General features: G+C 37.9%; 3 protein-coding genes across 10 annotated transcripts; 2 read left to right on the top strand and 1 right to left on the bottom strand.

Moving 5' to 3' along the window:
- Positions 1 to 8,582, top strand: LOC133877984 (vesicle-associated membrane protein 714). 2 transcript variants are annotated; one of them, XM_062316461.1, is made up of 5 exons: positions 1 to 417; positions 2,311 to 2,501; positions 3,135 to 3,298; positions 4,424 to 4,548; positions 7,892 to 8,582. In XM_062316461.1, exons 1-4 carry the CDS (start codon positions 201 to 203, stop codon positions 4,512 to 4,514), a joined length of 663 nt encoding a protein of 220 aa, XP_062172445.1. In that variant the 5' UTR covers positions 1 to 200; the 3' UTR covers positions 4,515 to 4,548; positions 7,892 to 8,582. The 2 variants fall into 2 exon arrangements, with proteins under 2 accessions (XP_062172445.1, XP_062172444.1); XM_062316460.1 differs by lacking the exon at positions 7,892 to 8,582 and having other exon boundaries at positions 4,424 to 4,888.
- An 871-nt stretch (positions 8,583 to 9,453) lies between these two features.
- On the top strand, positions 9,454 to 11,295 carry LOC133877980 (capsanthin/capsorubin synthase, chromoplastic-like). Its single transcript, XM_062316451.1, has one exon. It carries the CDS (start codon positions 9,633 to 9,635, stop codon positions 11,109 to 11,111), a length of 1,479 nt encoding a protein of 492 aa, XP_062172435.1. The 5' UTR covers positions 9,454 to 9,632; the 3' UTR covers positions 11,112 to 11,295.
- A 950-nt stretch (positions 11,296 to 12,245) lies between these two features.
- LOC133877981 (proline-rich extensin-like protein EPR1) lies at positions 12,246 to 13,796 on the bottom strand. Of its 7 annotated transcripts, XM_062316458.1 has the most exons (3): positions 12,918 to 13,796; positions 12,789 to 12,812; positions 12,246 to 12,659 (listed from the first exon to the last, which is right to left on the bottom strand). In XM_062316458.1, the coding sequence occupies exons 1-3, from the start codon at positions 13,645 to 13,647 to the stop codon at positions 12,421 to 12,423; spliced, it is 993 nt and encodes a 330-aa protein (XP_062172442.1). In that variant the 5' UTR covers positions 13,648 to 13,796; the 3' UTR covers positions 12,246 to 12,420. The 7 variants fall into 7 exon arrangements, with proteins under 7 accessions (XP_062172442.1, XP_062172437.1, XP_062172439.1 ...); XM_062316453.1 differs by having other exon boundaries at positions 12,741 to 13,795; XM_062316455.1 differs by having other exon boundaries at positions 12,765 to 13,795.
- Positions 13,797 to 14,781: the final 985 nt, after the last annotated feature.

Below are 14,781 nucleotides of genomic sequence, written 5' to 3'. Positions count from 1 at the left end.
AATTGCACGTGCGTACCATGTCTTCCCCGTCAGCCAATCCAAATCCACCAAACTTAAACTAAACACCCAGCGTGGACTCGCCGGTAACGCCAGATATGTTCGTTAGAGACACAGCTCAGAGAGCTTGAACCAATCAGAGAGAGAGAGAGAGAGAGAGAGAGAGCGAGATCGGTCTCTGAATTTCGGACTCGGAGAGAGAGATGGCGATACTGTATGCGGTGGTGGCTCGGGGAACGGTGGTGCTGGCGGAGTTCAGCGCGGTGACGGGGAACACGGGGGCGGTGGCTCGGCGGATCCTGGAGAAGCTGCCGGCGGAGGCCGACTCCAGGCTCTGCTTCTCTCAGGACTCCTACATCTTCCACATACTTCGATCCGATGGCCTCGCCTTCCTCTGCATGGCCAACAACACCTTCGGCAGTGCGTATTCTTTTATTTCTCACTTTCTTTCCACAATTCATCTCTTCATATTTGAGGTATCGGTTTCTTATGTTGAAACCGAATTTTTTTATTATTCAATTTAGTGTTGTAACTTCAATTTGATGAGTTGGTCTAGAAATTGCATATCTTTTAATAAGGAAATCAAATTCACGTTTTAATTGAAGTATTGGTGGTATGGAAATTGAGCAGAGTTGATATCAGAATCCACTTGATTTCTGACGAAACTGGGGAAAAAAATTGTAGAGAATTAGTCGTTATCCCAGTTTAATTCTTATTAGAATGATAGGACACTCAATACTGTGTAGCAATGGTAAAAGAGTCTCCAGTTGAGGTTTCATTCTCTGTTGATTTAGAATTACTGCTAATAGGTTACATTTTTTCCATTTCGATTTTCACTTCAGTTTTTAGGAATCCACTTGGTGATATTAGAAACATATTTATAGTCTGAATTCTGTGGATCAAAGGTGTGATTTTCAACACTCTAATTAGAATTTCTGATTTATCATTGACTATGTTGATTATCGTATATTATCTTATATAAGAAAGCTTTGGAATCCCACTCTTGGTTGTTTTTGTGATTATTGCATATGGGTTTTTTTTAAAAAAATTATCCCCATGACATGAAACGTTTGAGCTGTGAAAGAACTAAATAGCATCTGAATGTTGTCCCTTTGCGTTGGTGTGATCACTTATAGAGAGACTATATTTTTTTAACTGGTGTGATATGTGAATATTACAAGAAAAATGAGGCAATGAAAACACCAGTGGCAGATTGGTTGATTTCACCAAGACCTACTTGAACCTCAGGCTACTACTCACACCACCTATGCCAAGGCTTAGGGGCAGTAATTTTTCTATCTTAATTAGATGACAGTGGATCATGATCATTGTATGGACATGCATGCCCACCTATAACTATTGGAATGGATAGGGTAATACTTGAAAATATCATTCTTTTTAACTATTCTTTTGTTGAACTTATGTGACATGATCAGCCAGAAAGAACAAACAACATGACCATTTAATCCTAACTACTCTGGCCCTAGTTTTTGGGTTTTATAAGAAATGTGAATCATGTGTCTTTGTGTAGGAAGGTGGAAGCCTGGGGTCTTGAGGTTTAATGTTGTAGAGAATGAGCCCCTTTGTTTTTGTTGATGTATATAGAATGAGAATGGTCTATAAGATTTTTCAGGTTGACGATGCCAAGCCTACAATTCTTCCAGGTTTATATTCTTGGTTGTTGATATTAATTTCATCCTCTCAAACTGGCTCAGTCAGCACCGATGTTTAATTATATCCATCCCTTTCTTCACCCCAACATCTGATTCTGTATGAAGAAAGCCCCATTAAGATATCATGGAAAATACTCAATATTGGATGAAGAATTTCTCTTGCATAGCATAATCTCTCTCTCTCTCTCTCTCTCTCTCTCTCTCTATATATATATATATATATATATATATATATATATCTTCTTTTTTTTTGATAAGTATATATATATATATATATATATTAATTAGATTTAAATAACCATTTAATCTGCATGGATTTCCTCCTGGATTGTTTTTCTATTTGATATCTTTTGTGGTATATTTTCTCTCTGCTCGTTAATGTATTGTATCATATGATTTACTTATTTATCATCATCCTTACATTGTGCATACATTGATAATTCTCTTATGTATGATTAGTAATCTTGCAAGCAGTTTTCTGACTCTCAATTCCTGTTATAATTTAGTGTTTCACTTGACAAGGATATTAATCTATCAACTTCTTTTATAGTGTTTTGATTCCCTCCTCCCCCTCACCCACTCCCCTTTTAGTTTTCTTTTTTCAACCATCTTTGTGATTTTAGTTTATTCCTTGGTCCAGGGAGGATACCTTTTTCTTACTTGGAGGATATTCACATGAGGTTTATGAAAAACTATGGCAGAGTGGCCAACTATGCGCCTGCTTATGCAATGAATGATGAGTTTTCAAGGGTCTTGCATCAGCAAATGGAATTTTTCTCTAGTAATCCTAGTGCAGATACTCTAAGCCGTGTAAGAGGTGAAGTTGGCGAGGCAAGTATCTTCTATTTTCGTAAATTTGCTATCTGTTTCTTCTTTCTTATTTATATATTCCTTTGACCTTGCAAATACAGTTGCCTTTTATGATTTTGAATTACAGTACTTTCCCAGGTTATCTGCAATTAACTTCGGTGCCCAATCTTAACTATTTACTGTTAGCAATTTAAATTAGTGCCCGTTAATGATTTGAAGATAAAACATTCTTAATTGTAGAGCATCTGTTCAAATTGTGTTTGCAAGTTTATCTTTTTTCTTCTTCTGAAGTTTGGTCAGAGGGGTTGCTGCATCTAAGTCTCTTTCTACCTTTTGTTGCAAAATTATCTATTTTTTTCTGTGATCATTTTTCAGACCTTTTGCATCTCTTTAGTTTTTAGTTTGTACCTTTTGTACTTAAAATTTGTAACAATTCAAGAAAACCTTTATTTGCTGAAAACCAGAAATTTTAATTCTAAAAAAACTTTGTAGCATATTTTGATCTTTGGGGAGAAATCTGGCATTACAATTTCTTCCTCCTATTTTGTGTTTTTCTATCTTTAAACTTTTTTGGTATTCTTTTTGTCTGTTGCTTAATAGTTGTAATCCTTGCATTTGTTTTGTGCTCACAAGCGGCAAAATTATGGTATCCAGATACGTACTATCATGGTGGAAAACATTGAGAAGATACTGGAGAGAGGTGACCGAATCGAACTTCTTGTTGACAAAACTGCAACAATGCAAGATGGTGCATTTCATTTTAAGAAACAGTCCAAGCGCCTTCGCCGAGCTCTTTGGATGAAAAATGCAAAGCTGTTGTGAGTACCTCTAATATCCTCCCAATTTGGCTTTAAAATACCTTAATGTTATAAGGAACCTCTCAGCAACCTGAGAACCCCCCTGGGACAAAAAAAGAGAACAGAAAGTTGAAAATTGAGGTTTTTGTTAAAAAGCGTGATGTCCTACAATAGATAATTTAACTTTAGGCAGAGCTCATTGACATGGCTGACTTCAAGCAATTGAACTGCACGAGTTCAGATCTTTTTATTATTGATGACATTTAGTGCTGTCAGTCGTAGACATTAATCTTTGTTTTCTAGTCAGAAGTTAGTTTGGACCTTGGGTATCGGGGCTTTGTTTGAGATTGCCAAGGATTATGGACGTGTGATAAACTTATTAAGTTTGGGGATAATTGCACCACTGGTCCCTGGAGTTAGCTTAAATTACAAATCACTCACTGTGGTACAAAAAGTTCATGGAGAATCATTGTGGTAACCTATAATTACAAATTACTCTTTAAACCCGTTTTTCGTCCACCAAGTGTTTTTTGATAAGTGATAGTTTTTCGTCCACCAAGTTAACAGAGTCCGTTAGTGAATTACAATACAAATAATATTTAGAGGTTGTCTCACTATTTATATGACGTGACAAACTAACGGATTCTATTAACTTGATGGACGGAAAACGGGTTCAGGGAGTGATTCGTAATTATAGTTTACCATAAAGACCCTCCATGAACTTTTTAATACCACAGGGAATGATTTTAATTTAGGCCGACCCCAGGGACCAGTGATGCAATTATCCCTTAAGTTTATACTGGCTCTTTCTAATCAACTCATACTTGAGAATTCAACATGACATAAATGTTGTATTATGTGTAAGAACCACCTAATTAGATATTTAGTCTGCTGTCATCTGGAAGAGGTTTTCTTTCCATTTAACCATGAGTTATTAGCTTTTATCTACTGCAAATTTATTTATCAGATAAAGGTTGCTTTGTCCAATGAAGAATTTGATTCTATTTTATTAATTGTAAGCATTAAGGAGTATTTAGACTATACACTGGTGATTATTGAGAGTACTTATACAAGAAGTTTTTGCAGCTAATAGCCTTTGGGCATTTTACTTGTCATGTATATAAAAATTTCTTTTATTCATGACAGGGCTCTGTTGACATGCTTGATTGTTCTGTTGCTGTACATAATAATTGCTGCTTGCTGTGGAGGCATCACACTACCTTCCTGCAGATCGTGATTTCCATTCTTGCTGGTATCAAAGTTCTGCTGAGGTATGCACCTGATGGCTTTTTACATGATGCCTGTCCATTTTTCTTAGAGAAGCTATGAAGGATTCACCGTCGAGATTTTTGAGGGGAATGTGGAAATATGATAGCTTGATCTATGTAAGGTTCCAGAAATTTATCTTGTAGCTTCTCTTGCTGTTGTTGCCCTTGGTGTGAGTAACAAATGTTTATCCTTGGAAGCCTGAGTGAGTGCTATTGCATTGTTATGCGTTGTCTTTGTATTGTGTAAATGTATAATTTATAGTAAATTCATTATTTAGTACATAGCGGCGATTATATTTTTTGTTATATCAAAACTTGATCTGCTCTTTCACGCAACTATCCATTCAATAACCGGTTCTGTTTTCTCTTATAGTTAGATGCTTTCTCTTGTATACTTCATGTGTACCTGAGAGCGCCTTACGCTTTTTATATACATCTTGATTATTTTAAAAAATAATAATAATAATAACTGGTTCTGTTTCATTACATGGTCAGTGTTGTGTTTTCTCATTTTATTTAGTTTCTTGTTTTCATCTATGAAATGCCTAATTTTGCTTAGTCACAAGAGCGGGCCCGTTCAGATCTTATTCATGTGGTCAAAACTGCTTTGTTGTTGCTTTCCTGCTTCTTTGTTTACATTACATGCTGTCTTAAAACAAATTAGTGGATATCGAGTGAAATAAATATTGTGACATCATGCTTGGATTATATGGTAAGAGATTATGGTCGCCTGAAGTCAGACTCCACCTGGACTGGGCTTTAGATTAAGTGAGGTAGGATTTTAAGGTGGGAGTAGAAAAGGACTATAAAGATGTTGGTGGAGGAAGAGTCCCTTTTTGGTTGTTGTGGAAGAAAGGGTGGGGAAGCTGCTGATTGTACTAGAATGAGGAAAGAGAATATAGAATATATACAGTTCTTAGTGTTTTTCTTTTGTATAGGTCATGTGTACTTGAGTTGTGTCGCTTGCGCTTTTAATAATATTGCTTTACTTATTAAAAAATAAAATTAATAAGGATATTTTTGGTACACTGAAATGATGATTACTTAGGAATGAGTATTACCAGGAATACAAGAAGCTGGAATGAAATGACTATTTATATTCATTCGTTTGGTGACAACACACGAATGACCAAATTTCCTTTTTGGAATGGAATCATATTTCAACCAAATTTTCTAAAATTTCCTAGCTCTAAAAGTCGTATCCCTATATATTATTATTGTTATTTTCTGGTTGGCCACCCATGGGGGATTCTATGAATACTTTTTAATTTTTTTGTTCCCAGAAAAAAAAAATGGGTTTTTGGGAATATGATTTTTTGAGCTATTCAATTGGGAAATAGCTATTCTCTACCTTTTTTTTTTAAGAGGGGTAGTTATTCCTATTTTAGGAGAACAGCTAGTAATGGTAAATAACTATTTTTAGGTATATTCTTGTGTATCAAACATGCCCTAAATATAAAAATCAATCAGAATTAAAAACTACCTTATCTAAAAAGTATTTGAAATTATGTTTTTCTTTTATATTTTAAAGTTTTCCTAAAAAAATTGAGTTTTTGATTGGATATTAGATGACATCGCATTAATGTCAAATTTAGCATGCAGGATAAGCATATGGAGGACATATGATCTAACAGTAGCTTAGTAAAGTATTAATGTAATTAAAAGTTATTAAGTGGTGTACTGTCGAGAAGAAAGAAATATATAGAGAGAGAGAAAAATCAACTTTGGGAACCATGTTAAATACTCTTTGTATATTCTGACCATGACATTCTTTAGGGTTGTCAATTTTTGACCCGACTCGCTAACCCGGACACGAATCCAACACGAAATTAAAAGGTTAGGATTGAAAGAGTGACCCATTTAATTAAATAGGTCGGATTATGGTTGACCTATATAGTCTTATACCCATGTTTCGAAACGACTCAAACCCAATACGCGAACACCAACTAGCACCCCTAAATTCTTGTTATTCATTTGACCTCTTTATTTAAAGTTAGTTTGATTTCTAATTGAATAAGTTGTCAGATGGCATCAAATTTGAAGCCTGTCATAATCGTTTGACAGGGGAAAATCTGGTCGAAACTAGATTTCAAGATTCCAATCTTCGTGCCATTTTGGACTGCATTTCTTAATTCAAAATATAGAACTTTAAAAAGCTACAGAAATAGCTAAATAAACTGAAGAATTGATTTTTTTTTTTCTTTTTGACAAAAAAAAGAAAAAAAGAAAAAAAAGAACTGTCCCAGGATTGCCATTCAAAGGCTCAAAAAAATCTCTGTATTCTGAACATGAGTTTCTATGAACACATCTGAGCCTTGCAATCTCGGCTTGGATTTTTAAGCTAATAACTCATCCAATAACTCCAAATTAGAAAGTATGCATACGGTTTTTTTTTTTGGCCGAGCTCCTGTATATGTTTGAAGCTTTATATTGAGAAATAAGGTCCGTAACAAGATATTGAGAATATATGCATGCCACAATATTTGGTTTTTGAATTGTGAACCAAAGTTAATATATCTGCTCCTACCTGAGAATTCCAAAACCTTGTGTACTATTCAGCTGTTTACTCTGATTCATTATATCTTTTCTTAAACTTTATATTACACAGGTCACTGTGAACATGGTTTTAGATTGCTAAAGATTTCGATTTTTGCTTGTAGCACCCCAAAAAGTTAGTCCCACATTGAAAAACTGAATTGTCCACATTGAGTGGGTGAATTATAAAAGTATTCATGGCACTAAGTCTTCACTAGGTGAGATTGAGCTTTCTAGTGAAGCTGTAGCCATATATTGTCCCTTTGGGAGTGATAGCACATATATGGCTACCACTTTCCTTAGTTGTTACAAATGGTATCAGAGCAATCTAGTAATACTATGTGAAACTAGAGGACTGCATAACATGGGCCCTGATGTCAATTGGTTTCTTATTAGGTGAGATCAAGCTTTAAAAGTGATTCTAAGGAGCTCCAATTGCAATTTGACTAGTCTTTTTGGAGTTGTAGCAATTTTCTTGGGTCATTATTGTCGTTGCTCCTACCAGAACAAGATATCAGTTTTTATTACCAATTAGAAAAGCTGTTATTCATTTATAAAAGCAATATTGAACTTTTGCCTTCTCTGTTTTGGATATTTGATATTAATTAGCAGAAGAGAAACTTAAAATAACGATGCTTCTAGGTGAGACTGGAAGAATGTAGGTTATAAAATATTAAGCATATAATAGGAAATCTTATTGAAGAATCTGCTGTAATGAATCTTATGATGCAAGCTAAATTAGAGTTACTTTGAATTGGTCTACAGCATGCATATATGCTAACATAACTGAAGCTACTTTTCAAACCTGTAGGTTACAAAGCTTTTCTTCCGCTTTTTCCTCCTCCTCCCTTTGGTGGCATATGATTGCACTTCCACTTCTTGCTCTTCTTGGAAATGCTTACACGGTGAAGCCCACTTGTCAGACCTGTGTGATGATCCCGTTCCCCCTCCAAACTTTTTGTTTTCCTTCTAGAAATTCTGGAATCTTTTTTATATAGCAAAAGTATTTTCCTTCGTTTTATGTTATTACCCTATTTTTGCTTTTCTTCCTCCACTCATGGCTGTGAAGTGAAGTGAAAAATCATCGACTACTACTGTAAGAACACTGTCTGCGCCAGCTGCAAAGCTTTTCATGGAGATTAGCGTCGGAGTGTGGAAAGACAGAAAATAAAAAACGACAGAGGTTGAGTTTGGGTATCTAGAAGGTTATGTCCCTATCTGAGTCCTTTGCACTGGGGTTCAGGTTGAGGTAGGGTTGAAGGATCTCGTGACGGTAATGCTCCTATCTGCGCCTTGTTTTATCGCGTTTATTGGCGGTCTCGTTTTCTGATGTCTGTGCCAAGAATTAATAGGGCCGCGTCATTCATTTGATGAATTCTTTTTTCTTTTTTTTAATGTTCGGGTGCTTTTTGTTGGGTTGCACAACCCTAATATATTGTTTTTAATTATTTTTCTTCTGTCATGTACTTTTTTTTCTTTAAAAAAAAGTGTTGTCATTCTAAGTCGACTCTTAAAGCCAATTGTAGTCGTATTTGTTGTTCAAATCAACTTGTACTTGTAGAGTGTATATATAATACAACGGAGCGTGTGCGAGACATTATTTCAAACAAATTGTGTTTAGAGTTGTAATATATAACAAATTCCGAATTCGGGAATGATTTGAAAAGTTCTCTTCAAGTAAACTTGATTGACGGTTTCATGACTATTATTTTTCTTGCACTCACAAGCATTGTTATTCTCCGTTTTGGGTGGCAAATGTGAGACACAAAAGGTATTAATAATGGTAGGTCCTTGTCACTGTTGATCTGATTTACAGATGGAAGAAAGAATAGCTGACCCATTTGTTGTTAACTTGCGTGGAGTTGACACTTGTTGTGAAATGCCCACGCCATCCATGTTTCCCTACATTTTCCTTAGCCAAACCTAGAATGACGCGAACATGCAAATGAATTTTTTGCCTCCCCGACAAGGCTAAGTGGGACGGCTAATAATGCAAAAGACACAAGCTGTGAAACTAAGTGGGTTCATTAAGTGGAGCTTCTGATGGTGTGAACCTGGCCAATGGGAGTGACACTTGGACGGTGATGGTTCATTAGCCTCAAAGTAATTTCTTTATAGTTTGACAAGTATTAAGTTTTTAATGAGAATTCTCCGAACCTTATCAAGAGTTTGGTCGGTCTATGGCTCAATCAAACTTGAGGAAGCGTATACAATTCTCCCCGTTTAGGTTCCTCCTTCTGTCCAGTTTCCAGCTGGTAGGTGGCTAGGGGCACGCCTGTGAACAAAGCTTTGCGTAGTAAGACAGTCATGAACGCCACTCAATGAGTCAATGGAGTCTAGTTTATAATTTGTACGTAGGACCCTCTTCAGAGTATAAATAATCCCCATTGTTGAAACTTTGCGCCAGCATAAAGGTATCTTATTCCTGGTACTGCTTTAGGATTCCTCCTTGTCCATATCTCCCATTTCGTTTCTTCATCAGGAACAAGCTCCCACTTCTTCCGTTACTTCTCTAAGACTAGTCCTTCCCATCTATCCCATTCCCTCTCATCATGGGGACTCTTCTCAGGCTATTTTCACCACCACATGGAATAACTACTGACAAGTTTCCAGTCTCTTCTCCAAGACCCAATAACGCATCTTCAAGAAAGAGTCATTGTAGGATCCAAAGCAGCAAGTTTGGAAACTTCCTTGACTTGAAGCCTGAGTCGACACAACCTGAATGCTTGAATTTTGATCTTCCATGGTTTGACCCGACTTCTGCTCGGCCTCAGTTTGATGTCATCATCATCGGCACGGGCCCGGCCGGCCTTCGTCTTGCAGAGCAACTGTCATGCTATGGAATTAAGGTATGTTGTGTCGACCCTTTGCCGCTTTCTATGTGGCCTAATAACTACGGGGTTTGGGTTGACGAGTTTCAGAGCTTGGGGCTTGAGGATTGCTTTGACAAAACATGGCCGATGAGTTGTGTCTACATCAATGAAAACAAGACCAAATATTTGAACCGTCCCTACGGTCGGGTGAGTAGGAAAAAACTGAAAACGAAACTAATAGAAAGATGCGTCTCCAGTGGAGTTATTAAATTTCATAAAGCCAAGGTCTGGAAAATTGAGCACAAGGAGTTTGAGTCTTCCATTTTGTGTGATGATGGGAAAGAGTTGAAGGCAAGCTTGATTGTTGATGCCAGTGGCTTTGCAAGCACCTTTACAGAATATGATAAGCCAAGGAACCATGGATATCAGATTGCTCATGGAATTTTGGCTGAAGTGGATGGCCACCCTTTTGACTTGGATAAAATGGTTCTCATGGATTGGAGAGATTCCCATCTAGGAAACGAGCCTTATTTGCGGGCTAGTAATTCAAGGTTTCCTACTTTTCTGTATGCAATGCCGTTTGATTCAAGCTTGATATTCCTAGAAGAAACTTCTCTGGTTTCTCGACCAGTGTTATCTTATATGGAGGTGAAGCGAAGGATGGTTGCAAGACTAAGACATTTAGGAATTACAGTGAAGAGGGTTTTGGAGGATGAGAAGTGTTTGATCCCAATGGGAGGCCCTCTTCCCAGAATCCCTCAGAGTGTGATGGCCATTGGTGGGACTTCTGGGGTCGTGCACCCTTCAACTGGGTACATGGTGGCTCGGACCATGGCTCTAGCCCCAGTCTTAGCTGACACCATTGCCGAGTGCCTCGGCTCGACCAGGATGGTTAGAGGGAAGCCACTTTATCATAGAGTGTGGAATGGCTTGTGGCCAGTTGAGAGGAGGTACACAAGGGAATTCTACTCTTTTGGAATGGAGACTCTGTTGAAGCTTGATCTGAATGGGACTAGGAGGTTCTTTGATGCGTTCTTTGATTTGGATCCTTATTACTGGCAAGGTTTCCTTTCCTCAAGGTTGTCTCTCCAAGAGCTTGTTATGCTAAGCTTGTCCCTGTTCGGACGTGCCTCAAATCCATCCAGGTTTGATATTGTTACAAAGTGTCCTATACCCTTGGCTAAACTGATGGGTAATCTAGCTCTAGAAACCATTTGATGGTGGAAGGTTGTTGCACATATTTTGACCCTGTTGCTACTTAAAAGGCTCAAATTTGTGGCGTTTTGTTAAGGAGAATTGTATTTCCCTCTGTTATTTGAGAACATTGTTGAAACCAAAAGAAATATTTATATATGGAGTATCTTTATATTGACAAATTCAAGCTTGCTGTTCCTTTTTGTCAGATGAATGAGAACTTGCTATAAAAGAACTCAAACAATACAGAACACTCCACCATAAACTGCTGGAACAACAACTGCAACAACAGCTAACAACATCATTCAACAAGTACTCTCATCCACTACATCAGCACTGATAAAGTATTGATTAAATGACCAAACTTACTCATTCCTATTAGCTTAAGCTTTGGAGATAAGTAATGATTTAACATGACATCAAAGCTAAAGATCCTCAGTTCGAACTTTGACTATATAATTCAGCCCTCATTTCGATTAAATATTACGTGTTGTGCTTCACCTATTAAAGAAGAGTTTGAGCCAGCACGTGAAGGGGAGTGTAAAAGTATTTGATTAAATGACTAAATTTGTTCCTTCCTATTATCTTAAGCTTTTGGAATAAATAGTAATTTAACTAATAGCTCCTTTTGCAGCAGCAGAACAACAAAACTAATTTGACCCAAACCTCCCAACAAACTGGAATTACAATGCCAAATCCAAATCAACAAATGATCTATACAACTAGAACTACAAACAAACAATTACAAACCGCAAATCAACTAGACTTCACAGCTCCCAGTATCCTTGTCAGTAAATTCCATCTTCTGCACCATTCCATATTTTCGGTTGTCAGTTAAAGCTTGTAGTTCCTGATTACGGTGGATTGAAATATTCTGCAGATTTGCTTCATTTTAATTAAGTAATGCATGGACAGTTGATTAAAAGGATCACGAGTCATATATTAAGTGATATACCAGCATGTAATCATTGTAGCTTAATTAATTACTGGTTCCTTTGGCAAGCGGAAACGTTCGGTAGGGCATGTATCTGTTATCAGTGTGTAACTTCTGTTAATAATAACACTAATGACGGGTTCATGAGAGATCCAAATTATAATGAGGCTCGATGCTGATTACAGCAGATCAATCATATGTTCAGATGGAAAATAACACTTAGATAGAAATTACTATAGCCCTCCATACGCAACTAGTTTTATTTAATTCTTGATACAACAAGCATGCTTCAATGGGGATAGCCACGAACAGATGGATAAAGAAACATTGTAGCCTGACAAGAAACTAACTCCATAGACACAGATAAATAAACATACATTGTACCATATAGTCGACTAATTAGCCTAGTATATATGGTGGTGGAGGGTACCCATATATTGGAGGAGGGCTTGCTGGTGGAGATGATTGAGGGGATTGATGAGTCCGCGGTGTTTGCGGTGGTCCGACAGGGGGCTTTTGGGTAGGTGGACATGGAGGAGGTTTGTGAGAAGGTGTCGGTACTGGTGGTGGCTGATAAGTTGGTGATGGTGGTGGCTGATAAGTTGGTGATGGAGGTGGCTGATAAGTTGGTGTTGGAGGTGGCCTGATTGGAGGAGAACGAGGAGGAGTATATCCACATGGTGGTGGAGAAGCTGGAGGCTGATAAGTTGGCGTTGGAGGTGGCTGATAAGTTGGTGATGGAGGTGGCTGATAAGTTGGTGATGGAGGTGGCTGATAAGTTGGTGTTGGAGGTGGCCTGATTGGAGGAGAACGAGGAGTTGGATATCCACATGGTGGTGGAGAAGCTGGAGGCTGATAAGTTGGCGTTGGAGGTGGCTGATAAGTTGGCGTTGGAGGTGGCTGATAAGTTGGTGATGGAGGTGGCCTGATTGGAGGAGAACGAGGAGTTGGATATCCACATGGTGGTGGAGAAGCTGGAGGCTGATAAGTTGGCGTTGGAGGTGGCTGATAAGTTGGCGTTGGAGGTGGCTGATAAGTTGGTGATGGAGGTGGCTGATAAGTTGGTGTTGGAGGTGGCCTGATTGGAGGAGAACAAGGAGGAGGATATCCACATGGTGGTGGAGAAGCTGGAGGCTGATAAGTTGGCGTTGGAGGTGGCTGATAAGTTGGTGATGGAGGTGGCCTCTTTGGAGGAGAACAAGGGGGAGGATATCTGTGTGGTGGTGGAGAAGCTGGAGGTTGATAAGTTGGAGTTGGAGGACATGGTGGTGGTGATGGCTTATGCGTTGGTGTAGGAGGTCTCTGAACAGGTGGTGAACTCACTGGAGGAGAAGGCGAGGGGGCCTTAGGAGGCTTATAGGTTGGTGGTCGATAAGATGGTGTAGGAGGCCTGTGTTTTGGTGGTGGTGATGCACAAGGTGGCTTTCTAGGGGGCCATTTATGCTTTGGTGGCAAAGGGTGAGGCGATGGAGGAGGAGCTCCATAGCCATAACCCGGTGGAGGGGATAACCACGCTGGCCTGACTTCATTGCCATGAGTTTGAAGCTCAGCTGAAACACTGGCTAAAACAAGCAGCAACAAACTTAGGCATAAGCTGAGAGCAGACTCAGAGACTACTCTCATCATAACTTTATAGTACTAATAAGTGGGAAGGTCTCTAAAATGGAGCTAAAATTGAACAGAGGCTCTGCTTGCAAGACTAATGGCCATAGATCTCAAGGGTGGGTTGGATCATGGATGGAGATGATCGATCTGTGTTCACTGTTCAAGATCTGAGCTGAATTTATGGAGGAGTTTAGTGCATGGCAGCTTTAGTGATTGCGGTTACAAGTATGTGTCAACAAGTTTCACTTATCACGGATCTTCTGCCTAGGCCGGCTTCCACCTGTATTTCTCTTTTTTCATATTATCATCGTCAGACAGATTTCCTATCAGGGTCTCTTTTTGTCATATTATATCTGCAAGAGGAAGAATTCTGTCTCTCTGCCTTAAATTCCCTCACCTTCAAAGATTGAACCATAACCCTCCTCGATCTTAAGAAATAATGACTAACTACCCCGTGACAAAGGTTAGCTGGTGGTGATAATTTGTCCTTTTTAGTTTAAGAAACTATCATTGATTACACCACAGAATCATCCTGACATCTCCTAAATGATCTCTAAAAATATGACCGGTGAGTTGCATAAAGTTATGTCATAATTAATATATCCAGAGTTAGTTGGATGTTTTCCTAGAGGGAAATGTAAAGTACTACACCCCACATTACACCCTCATTTCTCTGGATTGATGTGACAGTATTTATTAATCCTTTATTTTTATTTATATTTTTTGTTTGGAAACTTCACTTAATCTCCCTAAACTTTTATCATTTTTGCATTTCCTCAAAAAGTTAAAAAATTCTTAATTTAGTGTATCGAACTTTACAAAATTTAGAATCCCGCCCATCCGTTAGGATTTTCTGTTAAATCCTATATGGAGGGGTGGCAAATTTCCAAAATACCCCTATATTTTCCCTAGCCATTTTCTTTTTTTATGTTTCACTTTTTTAAAAAATAAAAATAAAATAAAAAAATTATTTAATTGTAGCTTATGGTAATTTTGTAATTTCATAAAGTTTACAGAAGTATAACGGTCATTTTAACATTTGATCGTCTAATTCAACTCAAAACCCCAATGCAAGATGATATACATCAATCCAATGAAATAAGGGTGTATGATGTAGCATTACGTTTTTCACAATTTCCAAATGAAACATCCTCT

This window comes from Alnus glutinosa, chromosome 9 (genome assembly GCF_958979055.1).
Source record: "Alnus glutinosa chromosome 9, dhAlnGlut1.1, whole genome shotgun sequence".
Lineage (NCBI taxonomy): Eukaryota > Viridiplantae > Streptophyta > Magnoliopsida > Fagales > Betulaceae > Alnus > Alnus glutinosa.
The sequence above is the reverse complement of the archived record's forward strand: the minus strand, read 5'-3'. Positions and strand labels throughout refer to the sequence as shown.

Bases quoted from the DNA above. Each gene is read 5' to 3' on its own strand.
- LOC133877984 (XM_062316461.1), top strand. From the start codon at position 201: ATGGCGATACTGTATGCGGTGGTGGCTCGGGGAACGGTGGTGCTGGCG. The intron at 418-2,310 runs GTGCGTATTCTT...TCCTTGGTCCAG, and splicing joins GGCCAACAACACCTTCGGCA to GGAGGATACCTTTTTCTTAC. The intron at 3,299-4,423 runs GTGAGTACCTCT...TATTCATGACAG, and splicing joins ATGAAAAATGCAAAGCTGTT to GGCTCTGTTGACATGCTTGA.
- LOC133877980 (XM_062316451.1), top strand. From the start codon at position 9,633: ATGGGGACTCTTCTCAGGCTATTTTCACCACCACATGGAATAACTACT.
- LOC133877981 (XM_062316453.1), bottom strand. From the start codon at position 13,647: ATGATGAGAGTAGTCTCTGAGTCTGCTCTCAGCTTATGCCTAAGTTTG. The intron at 12,660-12,740 runs CTCCAACGCCAA...CAATCAGGCCAC, and splicing joins ATCACCAACTTATCAGCCAC to CTCCAACACCAACTTATCAG.